Source organism: Centruroides vittatus, unplaced genomic scaffold (assembly GCF_030686945.1).
Source record: "Centruroides vittatus isolate TY-2023 unplaced genomic scaffold, ASM3068694v2 contig_986, whole genome shotgun sequence".
NCBI lineage: Eukaryota > Metazoa > Arthropoda > Arachnida > Scorpiones > Buthidae > Centruroides > Centruroides vittatus.
This window is the reverse complement of record NW_027122655.1, coordinates 884,360-899,443: the sequence shown is the minus strand read 5'-3', so window position 1 is coordinate 899,443 and position 15,084 is coordinate 884,360. Positions and strand designations below refer to the sequence as shown.

General features: G+C 34.4%; 1 protein-coding gene across 2 annotated transcripts in view; it reads left to right on the top strand.

Moving 5' to 3' along the window:
- Positions 1 to 15,084, top strand: part of MED23 (mediator complex subunit 23) — a 97,390-nt gene that overhangs the window by 13,869 nt on the left and 68,437 nt on the right. The window contains exons 5-8 of one of the 2 annotated variants that reach the window (XM_067283418.1): positions 1,485 to 1,495; positions 7,626 to 7,713; positions 7,830 to 7,934; positions 11,480 to 11,549. In XM_067283418.1, coding sequence (XP_067139519.1) covers positions 1,485 to 1,495; positions 7,626 to 7,713; positions 7,830 to 7,934; positions 11,480 to 11,549 — 274 coding nt within the window. Of the gene's footprint in view, positions 1 to 1,484; positions 1,496 to 7,619; positions 7,714 to 7,829; positions 7,935 to 11,479; positions 11,550 to 15,084 lie in introns of those variants that run through there. The other variant, XM_067283417.1, reaches the window with a different exon arrangement.

Here is a 15,084-nt window from a genome sequence, read left to right as displayed (position 1 = left end):
CAAACACTGATACACAGCACAGTGGCACACCAACAGAAGAAGAACTCACAACATATTGGTCTTCTCTTTGGTCCAGTGCTGTCACGCACAATGCCGATGCAGGCTGGATCGAGGAGGAGAACAGAAACTTGCACAACATACCAACTATGCCCTGTGCTGAAATAAACATACATGATTTCCAATACACTGTTAACAGAACACACAACTGGAAGACACCTGGTGTAGACAACATTCACAATTTCTGGTACAAAAAGTTCACATCACTGCACCAGGAACTAGCTAAACACCTAACACACATCATCATCAATCCACAAGACATGCCAAATTTTCTTACTCAGGGCATCACCTACATGAAACCTAAAAACAACAATACCACAGACCCCACACAATACAGACCAATTACATGTCTTCCAACACTGTACAAATTATTGACATCCTGTATTGCAAACAAAATATACAAACATGTTGAAGAACACGACATTCTAACAGAACAACAAAAAGGTTGTCGTAGAAACCACAGGGGATGCAAAGAACAGTTACTCATAGATTCAGTCATTCTACGGCAAGCACACAGACAACACAGAAACATACACATGGCATATATAGACTACAGAAAAGCATTCGACAGTGTTCCACACAGTTGGCTGCTACATATCCTACACATGTACAAAATACATCCATCACTCATTGCATTCTTTCAAAACACTATGCAGCACTGGAGAACAACACTACATCTCAGGGTTAGTAACACTTCCATACAAACAAACCAAATTTTTATTAGGCGAGGAATTTTTCAAGGAGATTCCTTGAGTCCTCTCTGGTTCTGCCTAGCCTTGAATCCATTATCCAACTTGTTAAACAACAGGCAATATGGTTACAATATCAGACACAAAAAAACAACACAGTTTACACTGTCACATCTCATGTACATGGATGACATAAAACTTTATGCATCCACACAAAAACAACTTCATCAACTCCTACAAATCACACATTCATACACCAAGGACATACAAATGGAATTTGGCCTAGATAAATGCAAAACACTTCACATAGAAAAAGGAATCCTGAAGAAAGAAGATTTTGCACTTGGAAATGGAGACATTATTGAATCCATGGAAGAGGGTGAGTTCTACAAGTATTTAGGATTCCAACAGGCCAAACTAACAGAACATGCACAAATAAAGCAAAGATTAATTAAAGAATACCAAAGTAGGTTAAATGCTATTCTCAGAACACAATTAAATGCAAAACACACAGTTAAAGCAATAAACACATATGTCATCCCAGTACTCACATATTCTTTTGGAGTTATACATTGGACTCACACAGATCTCGAGCAACTCCAAAGGAAAACAAGAACTACACTTACTAAGCATAAACAACATCATCCTAAATCTGCTATAGAAAGACTAACCCTTCCACGTAAAGATGGCGGACGTGGCCTGATTGACATAGTTAACCTTCACTACAAACAAATACAGTCACTGCGAGAGTTTTTCTACAAAAAACAAGAAACATCACAATTACATAAAGCAGTAACTCTAGCAGACTCAAATAACACACCATTAAACTTACACTCACATCATATGGACACAACGCAACATATAAAAAGCATAGACACCATTAAGCAATCGTGGGCTCGAAAGGCACTCCATGGCAGGCATCCTTACGATCTGGCCCAGGATTTTGTTGACAAAACTGCGTCAAACAGCTGGTTAGCTCGGGGATGCCTCTTTGGGGAGACGGAAGGATTCATGATTGCCATACAGGATCAGGTCATACATACTAAAAACTACAGAAAACACATACTCAAAGATACAACACTCACAAATGACACATGCAGAAAATGTCACATCATGTCAGAAACTATACAACACATCACCTCTGGTTGCAAGCTCTTGGCACAGACAGATTATTTACACAGACATAACCAAGTAGCAAATATAATACACCAAGAGCTTGCAAAGAAACACAAATTAGTAGACATCCACGAACCATACTACAAATACATTCCACAGACAGTATTGGAAAACAACACGCACAAAATGTACTACGACAGAGCCATAATCACAGATAAAACAATTTACCACAACAGACCAGACATCACACTCATTGACAAACACAATAAAATCACATACATTATAGACATATCCATTCCAAACACTCACAATATACAAAACGCATGCACTGAAAAAATTAGTAAGTACACAGAACTCGCCCAGGAAATAAGGCATCTGTGGAGGATGGATAGGGTGCTTATTGTACCTGTTGTTCTCTCCTCTACAGGTGTCATACCACACACACTACACAAAAGCCTGGGCACATTAGAATTGAATAGAAACACATACATCACACTACAGAAGGCCACTATATTGAATACATGTCATATTGTGAGAAAATTCCTGAATACAGACACACACACTGATACACTTCTTTAATTTCTGTTTTGGTTACTATGCCTTGACTTTGGTCCGGCATAGTACACAACCACCGGTGTTAACTGAGTATCTCTCACTTAACCCAACATAATAATAATAACTCTCCCGTGGTCACCACCTGGTCGTGGTGGGAGAGCCCAGTAATTTTACTGATCCATAGGGCAATGCAGGCTGGAGCATAAGCTCCTGGTAGGGACACCCATGCCAGTAAGGTCTATGGGGAGAAATGAAGCTAAGAGTGACCACACCCACATTCTGTGGAGATATTTATTATGGTAATAACTAGATCAAAGTGTGATACCGGCTCGGACGTTGCCCGGGTTAACAAGGTCCGCGTTCGTGGGTTAGGCAGAGGCTCACGTTCGAAAAATAGGCCACAGTCTCCCTTGGTTACCGGTGGCGAAAGCAGCACCGGCCCAAGCATGGCTACTGCAATGCCCTCAACAGATGTGAGGAACAAACCCAGCCTTGGTGTTTCTGTGGCAATGCATCCACAGACCACAAAGGCTGGAAAACCACGCCAACGGATGAAATGGACAGTAGAAATGAACAAGTTTATCATCCGTAGTTACTACACCATCACAAAACTCGAAACAAACATGACAGCATACAGACAACAACTACACCATAGATTCACACAACAGTATCCTCACCTCACTGTCACCGAACAAAGGGTTGTTGATCAAAAAAGAACAATTATACACAACAACCTTATTCCACAAACAACACTTGAACTTATCAAACAACAGGTTGCTGATCAAATACATCAACAGACAGAAACATCTAACATTAATGAAGATCATGTAACCTGTCAGGATAATCCAGCAACAAGCATTGATAATAACACACATACAACAATTACCACTAATGATACTACAGACATTTCCTCATCCATCACTGATAACATAGACATGGATTTAGTTAATACACTCTCACATATATTTCAGGAAACACTCACTAAATATACAGGCACAGATCCCACACAACGACCACGAATACCAAAAATCAACACGTCAAAGGAAGTAGGAAAAACACTAAATTACGTAAACACTCACTTACTACCACACTACATTCATTCAATTTCTACACTCGCAGACATTCATACATTAGTTTATGCTGGAGCAGTCACAGTAGTGACACACCATGGGCTGAAAGTACAATCACAGACAAACACACAGAAAACAAAATTCTATCACAAGCCTGCCTGGCAGAGAAGAATAGAAATACAAATAAATGACATTAGACAGCAATTAGGCAAGCTGACACAATACGCTAAAAACAACATAACACCCAAATTAAGGAAACAGCTCAAAAACATTTTCAAGAAAATAAAAACACACACAAAACATGAACATCACAACACACACATTACAGAATACATTGATACACTAAAACAAAAACTTGCTGCCAAAGCACGTAGACTCAAACGATACAAAACATGTACACTACGAAAACAACAAAATAAATTATTTACAAACAATGAAAAACTCTTTTACAGACAAATTAATAACAAAGCAAACACTGTTACACAGCACAGTGGCACACCAACAGAAGAAGAACTCACAACATATTGGTCTTCTCTTTGGTCCAGTGCTGTCACGCATAATGCTGATGCAGGCTGGATCGAGGAGGAGAACAGAAACTTGCACAACATACCAACTATGCCCTGTGCTGAAATAAACATACATGATTTCCAATACACTGTTAACAGAACACACAACTGGAAGACACCTGGTGTAGACAACATTCACAATTTCTGGTACAAAAAGTTTACATCACTGCACCAGGAACTAGCTAAACATCTAACACACATCATCATCAATCCACAAGACATGCCAAATTTTCTTACCCAGGGCATCACCTACATGAAACCTAAAAACAACAATACCACAGACCCCACACAATACAGACCAATTACATGTCTTCCAACACTCTACAAATTATTGACATCCTGTATCGCAAACAAAATATACAAACACGTTGAAGAACACAACATTCTAACAGAACAGCAAAAAGGTTGTCGTAGAAACCACAGGGGATGCAAAGAACAGTTACTCATAGATTCAGTCATTCTACGGCAAGCACACAAACAACACAGAAACATACACATGGCATATATAGACTACAGAAAAGCATTCGACAGTGTTCCACACAGTTGGCTGCTACATATTCTACACATGTACAAAATACATCCATCACTCATTGCATTCTTTCAAAACACTATGCAGCACTGGAGAACAACACTACATCTCAGGGTTAGTAACACTTCCATACAAACAAACCAAATTTTTATTAGGCGAGGAATATTTCAAGGAGATTCCTTGAGTCCTCTCTGGTTCTGCCTAGCCCTGAACCCATTATCCAACATGTTAAACAACACGCAATATGGTTACAATATCAGACACGAAAAAACAACACAGTTTACACTGTCACATCTCATGTACATGGATGACATAAAACTTTATGCATCCACACAAAAACAACTTCATCAACTCCTACAAATCACACATTCATACACCAAGGACATACAAATGGAATTTGGCCTAGATAAATGCAAAACAGTTCACATAGAAAAAGGAATCCTGAAGAAAGAAGATTTTGCACTTGGAAATGGAGACATTATTGAATCCATGGAAGAGGGCGAGTTCTACAAGTATTTAGGATTCCAACAGGCCAAACTAACAGAACATAGACAAATAAAGCAAAGATTAATTAAAGAATACCAAAGTAGGTTAAATGCTATTCTCAGAACACAATTAAATGCAAAACACACAGTTAAAGCAATAAACACATATGTCATCCCAGTACTCACATATTCTTTTGGAGTTATACATTGGACTCACACTGATCTTGAGCAACTCCAAAGGAAAACAAGAACAACACTTACTAAGCATAAACAACATCATCCTAAATCCGCCACAGAAAGATTAACCCTTCCACGTAAAGATGGCGGACGTGGCCTGATTGACATAGTTAACCTTCACTACAAACAAATACAGTCACTGCGAGAGTTTTTCTACAAAAAACAAGAAACATCACAATTACATAAAGCAGTAACTCTAGCAGACTCAAATAACACACCATTAAACTTACACTCACATCATATGGACACAACACAACATATAAAAAGCATAGACACCATTAAGCAATTGTGGGCTCGAAAGGCACTCCATGGCAGGCATCCTTACGATCTGGCCCAGGATTTTGTTGACAAAACTGCGTCAAACAGCTGGTTAGCTCGGGGATGCCTCTTTGGGGAGACGGAAGGATTCATGATTGCCATACAGGATCAGGTCATAAATACTAAAAACTACAGAAAACACATACTCAAAGATGCAACACTCACAAATGACACATGCAGAAAATGTCACATCATGCCAGAAACTATACAACACATCACTTCTGGTTGCAAGCTCTTGGCACAGACAGATTATTTACACAGACATAACCAAGTAGCAAATATAATACACCAAGAGCTTGCAAACAAACACAAATTAGTAGACATCCACGAACCATACTACAAATACATTCCACAGACAGTATTGGAAAACAACACGCACAAAATGTACTACGACAGAGCCATAATCACAGATAAAACAATTTACCACAACAGACCAGACATCACACTCATTGACAAACACAATAAAATCACATACATTATAGACATATCCATTCCAAACACTCACAATATACAAAACGCATTCACTGAAAAAATTAGCAAGTACACAGAACTCGCCAAGGAAATAAGGCATCTGTGGAGGATGGATAGGGTACTTATTGTACCTGTTGTTCTCTCCACTACAGGTGTCATACCACACACACTACACAAAAGCCTGGGCACATTACAATTGAATAGAAACACATACATCATACTACAGAAGGCCACTATATTGAATACATATCATATTGTTAGAAAATTCCTGAATACAGACACATACACACACATTGGCACACTTATTTAATTTTTGTTTTGTTTTGGTTGCTCTACCAATTATACACAACCACCGATGTCAACTGAGTGTAACTCACTAAACCCAACATAATTATAATAAATATGCATACACATTATTATTATTATCTGATTATTAATTATAAATTTTATAGACTTTGCTTTTTTGAAATATTTTGGAACCTTTTAATATGCATATATATACTGTGTATGTGTGTTTAATATCATTGTCTTCTGTTATTTTCAGATACTGCATAGTTTGTGAACAGTGCTTACAGATAATTGTTAATTTTTCTCTAAAATAACTGTCATGTTACACTTTTAATACTGATGCTATATTAAGTATCATTTTGGTCTAGGTAGTAGTTCTCAAATTAACAGAATAATTTTTCCACAAAATACATTTAAAACTTTGCTGAATTAAAAAATTTTTTCCCTACAATAATGATAACATTATAAATGCAATAATTAATACAATAGCAATAACATAAAAAATTTTTATGAAATAATACTTGTTACTTATTACAAAATAATTTTTTTTCAAATTTACTATTGAATTTCTGTTAATTATTTCTTATGACCTAAACACTTGAAAGATATATTACTTTTAATTTTTTTTAAATTAATATCAATAATTGCTACTATCAATACATGATATATCATGAATATAAAAGGCTAACATCTATCAATATTTCAGTGACAATAGTTATCAATATTCAATATATGAATACATATCATTGAGATATATTTTGCAGACAATCTTCCATGCCTGTGGAATATGGCTACAACCGGCACTTGCAATATGGTGTAGCAGCTGTCTTGCTACATCAAATACATTTATAAATCAGTGCACTACATTATCCAGAATCTAATTTATAATGCAAAAATAATAATAATAATAAATTTTTGCTGAAACACTACACAAAAATTATACATTTTGTCATTTTGGTGTTACTCTCTCTAATGGTGTTTTGGTATGGTTCAATATTCCCTGACTTTTTAGTATGCCACCCTTTAGTATAAATTCCTTTGGGTAAATAATTCATAATTAGATGAGTTATGGCCTGAAATAATCACGTTAAATGATTTTTAAAGAACGTTGACTTTATTTGACAAGTTATTTATATGAAAGATGTAATTTCTGATTATTCTTTCAAGTTTAAAACTTTAGATTAATAAATTTTTAAAATTAGTTTTCAACAAGCATACTTTATTTTTTTAACAGGGTGTGAGAGTTTATTAAAAAATATTTTAGACAAAGCGCACACAATTCCATCTTCATTTAATGTGACTGTACTTAATCAAATGGATGCTCTTCAGCAGGTTTGTTTAATTTTTATGAATATTAATATATTTAAATATAATATGTTTAGAACCAAAATAAATTGTTAAATTAATAAAATTAATATTAACAAAAATACTAAAAATTTATATTTTAGGTATTAGAACATATTTTAGATAGGAATTCTTGCCTTCTTCCAAGTTACCTAATTCTTGATGAAATACAAAAAAGAATGCTTCCTAAACAACATTGGCCTCACTGGGTAATTTTTAAAATATGTCATCTTTAATTAAAATATGTCTTCTTTTTATAATTTGTTTTTTCTTTTTGTTTTTTGTTTCCTCAATTTCCAATTCTATATTTTAAACAATAGAATTTATTTCTGGGATTTTATTTAGCTAATATACTTTGGAATATTTGGATTTTCATGAAATTTTGTTTGCAGGGAAAGCATAGAACTTTTGCAATTTCAATATTGTGTCAAAACAAAATATTCACCCCAATCCAGACTTTGAGCATGTATGACAGTTTGATGGGTGCCCAAGGGTTTCCACTATATAATGCAAATTTTCTTATTACTCCGATGATAAACTTATACATATTGCAAACTGATAGGCACATAATTGTAATATTGTTTAGTAGGGCTTGTATAGGTAATCAAAATGTCAAATATAGCCATTTTGTGTTTTCCTTAATGTCCCCTAGTTTCTGTGTTACCAGAACTGTTCAGATCTAGGGTTCCAGTAAATACTGTTGTCTTTGATAGATTGTGGAAACATATATCACGGTATACTGCAATGAAAGAGTGCAATGATTCTAATTACTGAGCGAACACTTGGGATCCATTAATAATAATATAGGGTCATTGAGGTAAATCTGGAAAAGTTACCATATAATGAAAACCACTTGAAAATATAGGGGAAAATTAATATATTCTCACAAAAATTGGTACAAAACTAGTACACAACAAACAAAGTAAAATTATTTTGTTATGTAACCTCCATCACCTTTTACAACTTTCTCCAGCCTTGACCTGACATGGCTGCAGGGACTGTTTTGCCGACTGCTGACCTCTATTTGAAACTAGATAGCCTGATAATTCAGTCAATGTTAAATTGCTTATAATTAAAAATTTTAAAAGACAGGCAAATTTATGAAACAAAAATTGGATCCTATAATTAATGAAATTACTAAAAAAATTAAAATAAATATAATTTGGTTATCTTTTGTGTGAAACAACACTAAAACAATTTCTATAGTTATATTGCAAAAGATAAAAAGAATTGCAATTAATTTAAAAAATTGTAGTTAAGAATTCAAAAAATGCAGGCAAAATTAAATAAATAAAAATTATTAAAAATAATAATTAAAATAAAAAATAATAAAATAATAATTAGAACTTTGGCCTTTACACTAAAACCAAAACTAAAAATAAAATTGGATTCATTAAAATTAAAATGTTTTAAGTTTTATTGATTTGAATGGTTTAAAAACTGTTTAAAAATTATTTTGAAATTTTCGAATTGTAACTCAAATTAATTTTAAAATTTACATTATTTGTGTGCAGCGATGACAGAACATTTTGCTTTTAATATTTATATAGATATACAGATTGCCAGTCTAGCCAGCCCAATGGCAACCTTAAAGTCAATCTATTTTCCCTAAAATGGGGACAGTTAGAACCAACTGAGTGCAATCACTCATTGCTCTGGCTACATGAAAGAAAAGTCCACAGTGACAGATGTCACCTCATATATGGGCTGTTGCATACTGTCTGCTTTATCAATTTGAAAGTTTCCAATAAACTAATATTTAATTGTTAATATTGTAATTTAAAAAATTTTTAATCTTTGACTGAAACAAATAATTAATTTTATTATAAAATGTGGATGAATCATTTTTAAGAATAGGAAATTGTGACGAAATTTTCTTGGTTCCAATTCCAATACCTAAAAAATGTCAGATTTTTCCAATTTTCGATTCCGATTGTTTCATCACTAGTTTATACTTATATATAGTTTTTCTTCATTGTCACATGATCACATGAATAAGGCATATGAGAATATAATTAACTCTTATTCAAGAAATCTCATACCATGCTTTCCAAGCTTGTAAAATAGTACTCTGGTCGCTAAAATTTATTGATGTATCTTTGTTCACATATATTTTTAACGTTTCAACTGTTTTAGGAAGTAATCCTTTGTAACTGATGTATTATTCCACTTTGCCTTGACTCCTGAAACAAAAACTTGGGGCACTAGAAGAGGAACCTTATCTCACATCATGCTGGTACTCTGTAACCCTAAAGCTTAATCCTCATATCATTTGCTATCTTTCTATAAATATTCTTAAGAGATCAACATAATTCATTATAATGTATGAATAGAGTATATGCTGCGCTGCTTCTAAGTATACCTGGTCTCATTACCATTTTTAAACATCTGAAAACTATGGGCTTTCAAAAAATACTTTTACCAATTAGCCTAGGCTAATCATTCAAAATATTGTTTGGTATTTTGGAATTAACAAAGACAGAGGAGGCAGAATACTAAAGAAAGCAGTATTATTTTTCTAATTTGTATAAGATTAATAATGAAATAGAACTTTATATGAGTGTTATTAGTAAAAAGTTAGCTAAGAAGATGGAATACAATAAAAAATATAAACATTCAATAATCTAATTTTTAGTTTAATGCCAAATGATTTCCAAATTATGTCAGGTTATATTAATGCTGCTAGTTATTAATTAAAAGTCAAGTAATTTGGTGTAGAGGTAGGCATTAGGTGCCATCTCTTGATAAATTTAATAATTATAATTGAATTAATATTTAATAATTTAAAGGTTCTGGGGGAAAAGTATCAGCCCAAAGTGAGATTTTGACCCCCCACAACTCCTGCTTGCCATGCGGATGCATTGCGAGTTATGTTACCCAGATCTCTGTTCAATCTTTGCTTCCAGAATTATTAATTTAAATATAACCATACTGGTTACTTACAGTGCTGACTGATGATGACACCAGCACCCATGGCCTGTAACTCCTACTAAGACACTAGTAATAATTAATAGCATTATTACTGTGTAATTTAATCCGGCAATCATTTAGCATTAAACTATAAAAAAAAAGATTACAATGAATAAATACAATGTCACTAGCAAGCATGGTCATAACAAAGATGCCAAGTTGTTATTCGGCAGGATTATTTTTATAATAGTTAGAATTAGATGTGACATAATAAATATGGATTCATAACAAACAAATTTGTAACAGAATACAAATACTGTTGTCTATTCTGTGAAAAAGAATCAAATGGAAAATTGAGAGAAAAAGCTATAATTAAAAAATTAGTTATGATTATCTTGTAACTTAGAGCCGAGGTTTTGAATTCAAGAAGTTTCTAATGTATGTTTGATTTTGTTTTTATGAATCTGAAGATGAATATAAATGTCAAAACTGTTTGAATGTCGAGTTTTAATGATTGATTCAATTTCAGTGTATAATGAATAAGTAAGTAATTATATTTTAGTACATAGTCAATTTTTATCTATTCATTAGAACTTGTTTACCTAGCAAAATGAAAATAAGTATATTTGTTTGTTAAAATATTGATATGAACTAGGTTTGCATAGATATGTTATAATTCAAAGTTTATTTTTTCTGCTTTAGGTGAAGAAATGTTATACCAATAAATTTTGATAGCAGAGAAACTATTATTTTCTGTTATATAGTTTCCTTATGGTGATATCTGTTATAAATCTTCATATACCTCAATAAAATTTAGTTTCATCTATACTTATCTATATTTCAGAAATTTTCAAAACTGCTATCATCATTTATTGATAGTTTTCAACCTACTGCTCAGATGGTATCAGTAATTGGTATGTATTTATATTATTGTATATTTTTTTAATTAACATTTTCAATGTAACATTACATACTTTACAATTTATATGAACAAATAATGTTTTTGATTTTACAAATTATATACTTGAAGTTCTAATGGGAAAATGAGGAAATTAAGTTCTAATAGAAAAATTATAATTTGCTATAGGAGGAAAAGTTTTTTCTAATTTTTTTAAAAGAAATTATTGCCTTGATATATTTTTGATAATTTTTTTACTCTTAATCCAAAACAAATAGGAATTATATTGAAAGAATTTATAATAATGATGATGATGATGATAATAATAATAATAAGCAAGTACACAGAACTCGCCCAGGAAATAAGGCATCTATGGAGGATGGATAGGGTGCTTATTGTACCTGTTGTTCTCTCCTCTACAGGTGTCATACCACACACACTACACAAAAGCCTGGGCACATTACAATTGAATAGAAACATACACATCACACTACAGAAGGCCACTATATTGAATACATGTCATATTGTGAGAAAATTCCTGAATACAGACACACACACTGATACACTTCTTTAATTTCTGTTTTGTTACTATGCCTTGACTTTGGTCCGGCATAGTACACAGCCACCGGTGTTAACTGAGTATCTCTCACTTAACCCAACATAATAATAATAACTCTTCTGTGGTCACCACCTGGTCGTGGTGGGAGAGCCCAGTAATTTTACTGATCCATAGGGCAATGCAGGCTGGAGCACAAGCTCCTGGTAGGGACACCCATGCCAGTAAGGTCTATGGGGAGAAATGAAGCTAAGAGTGACCACACACCCACATTCTGTGGAGATATGTATCATGGTAGTAACCAGATCTAAATGTGATACCGGCTCGGACGTCACCCGGGTTAACAACGTTCCTGGGTTAGGCAGAGGCTCACGTTCGAAAAATAGGCCACAGTCTCCCTTGGTTACCGGTGGCGAAAGCAGCACCGGCCCAAGCATGGCCACTGCAATACCCACAACAGATGTGAGGAACCAACTCAGCCTTGGTGTTTCTGTGGCAATGCATCCACAGACCACAAAGGCTGGAAAACCACGCCAACGGATGAAATGGACAGTAGAAATGAACGAGTTTACCATCTGTACTTACTACATCATCACAAAACTCGAAACAAACATGACAGCATACAGACAACAACTACACCATAGATTCACACAACAGTATCCTCACCTCACTGTCACCGAACAAAGGGTTGTTGATCAAAAAAGAACAATTATACACAACAACCTTATTCCACAAACAACACTTGAACATATCAAACAACAGGTTGCTGATCAAATACATCAAGAGACAGAAACATCTAACATTAATGAAGATCATGTAACCTGTCAGGATAATCCAGCAACAAGCATTGATAATAACACACATACAACAATTACCACTAATGATACTATAGACACTTCCTCATCCATCACTGATAACATAGACATGGATTTAGTTAATACGCTCTCACATATATTTCAGGAAACACTCACTAAATATACAGGCACAGATCCCACACAACGACCACGAATACCAAAAATCAACACGTCAAAGGAAGTAGGAAAAACACTAAATTATGTAAACACTCACTTACTACCACACTACATTCATTCAATTTCTACACTCGCAGACATTCATACATTAGTTTATGCTGGGGCAGTCACAGTAGTGACACACCATGGACTGAAAGTACAATCACAGACAAATACACAGAAAACACAATTCTATCACAAGCCTGCCTGGCAGAGAAGAATAGAAACACAAATAAATGACATTAGACAGCAATTAGGCAGGCTGACACAATACACTAGAAACAACATAACACCCAAATTAAGGAAACAGCTCAAAAACATTTTCAAGAAAATAAAAACACACACAAAACATGAACGTCACAACACATACATTACAGAATACATTGATACACTAAAACAAAAACTTGCTGCCAAAGCACGTAGACTCAAACGATACAAAACATGTACACTACGAAAACAACAAAATAAATTATTTACAAACAATGAAAAACTCTTTTACAGACAAATTAATAACAAAGCAAACACTGTTACACAGCACAGTGGCACACCAACAGAAGAAGAACTCACAACATATTGGTCTTCTCTTTGGTCCAGTGCTGTCACGCATAATGCTGATGCAGGCTGGATCGAGGAGGAGAACAGAAACTTGCACAACATACCAACTATGCCCTGTGCTGAAATAAACATACATGATTTCCAATACACTGTTAACAGAACACACAACTGGAAGACACCTGGTGTAGACAACATTCACAATTTCTGGTACAAAAAGTTTACATCACTGCACCAGGAACTAGCTAAACATCTAACACACATCATCATCAATCCACAAGACATGCCAAATTTTCTTACCCAGGGCATCACCTACATGAAACCTAAAAACAACAATACCACAGACCCCACACAATACAGACCAATTACATGTCTTCCAACACACTACAAATTATTGACATCCTGTATCGCAAACAAAATATACAAACACGTTGAAGAACACAACATTCTAACAGAACAGCAAAAAGGTTGTCGTAGAAACCACAGGGGATGCAAAGAACAGTTACTCATAGATTCAGTCATTCTACGGCAAGCACACAAACAACACAGAAACATACACATGGCATATATAGACTACAGAAAAGCATTCGACAGTGTTCCACACAGTTGGCTGCTACATATTCTACACATGTACAAAATACATCCATCACTCATTGCATTCTTTCAAAACACTATGCAGCACTGGAGAACAACACTACATCTCAGGGTTAGTAACACTTCCATACAAACAAACCAAATTTTTATTAGGCGAGGAATATTTCAAGGAGATTCCTTGAGTCCTCTCTGGTTCTGCCTAGCCCTGAACCCATTATCCAACATGTTAAACAACACGCAATATGGTTACAATATCAGACATGAAAAAACAACACAGTTTACACTGTCACATCTCATGTACATGGATGACATAAAACTTTATGCATCCACACAAAAACAACTTCATCAACTCCTACAAATCACAAATTCATACACCAAGGACATACAAATGGAATTTGGCCTAGATAAATGCAAAACAGTTCACATAGAAAAAGGAATCCTGAAGAAAGAAGATTTTGCACTTGGAAATGGAGACATTATTGAATCCATGGAAGAGGGCGAGTTCTACAACTATTTAGGATTCCAACAGGCCAAACTAACAGAACATAGACAAATAAAGCAAAGATTAATTAAAGAATACCAAAGTAGGTTAAATGCTATTCTCAGAACACAATTAAATGCAAAACACACAGTTAAAGCAATAAACACATATGTCATCCCAGTACTCACATATTCTTTTGGAGTTATACATTGGACTCACACTGATCTTGAGCAACTCCAAAGGAAAACAAGAACAACACTTACTAAGCATAAACAACATCATCCTAATTCTGCCACAGAAAGATTAACCCTTCCACGTAAAGATGGCGGACGTGGCCTGATTGACATAGTTAACCTTC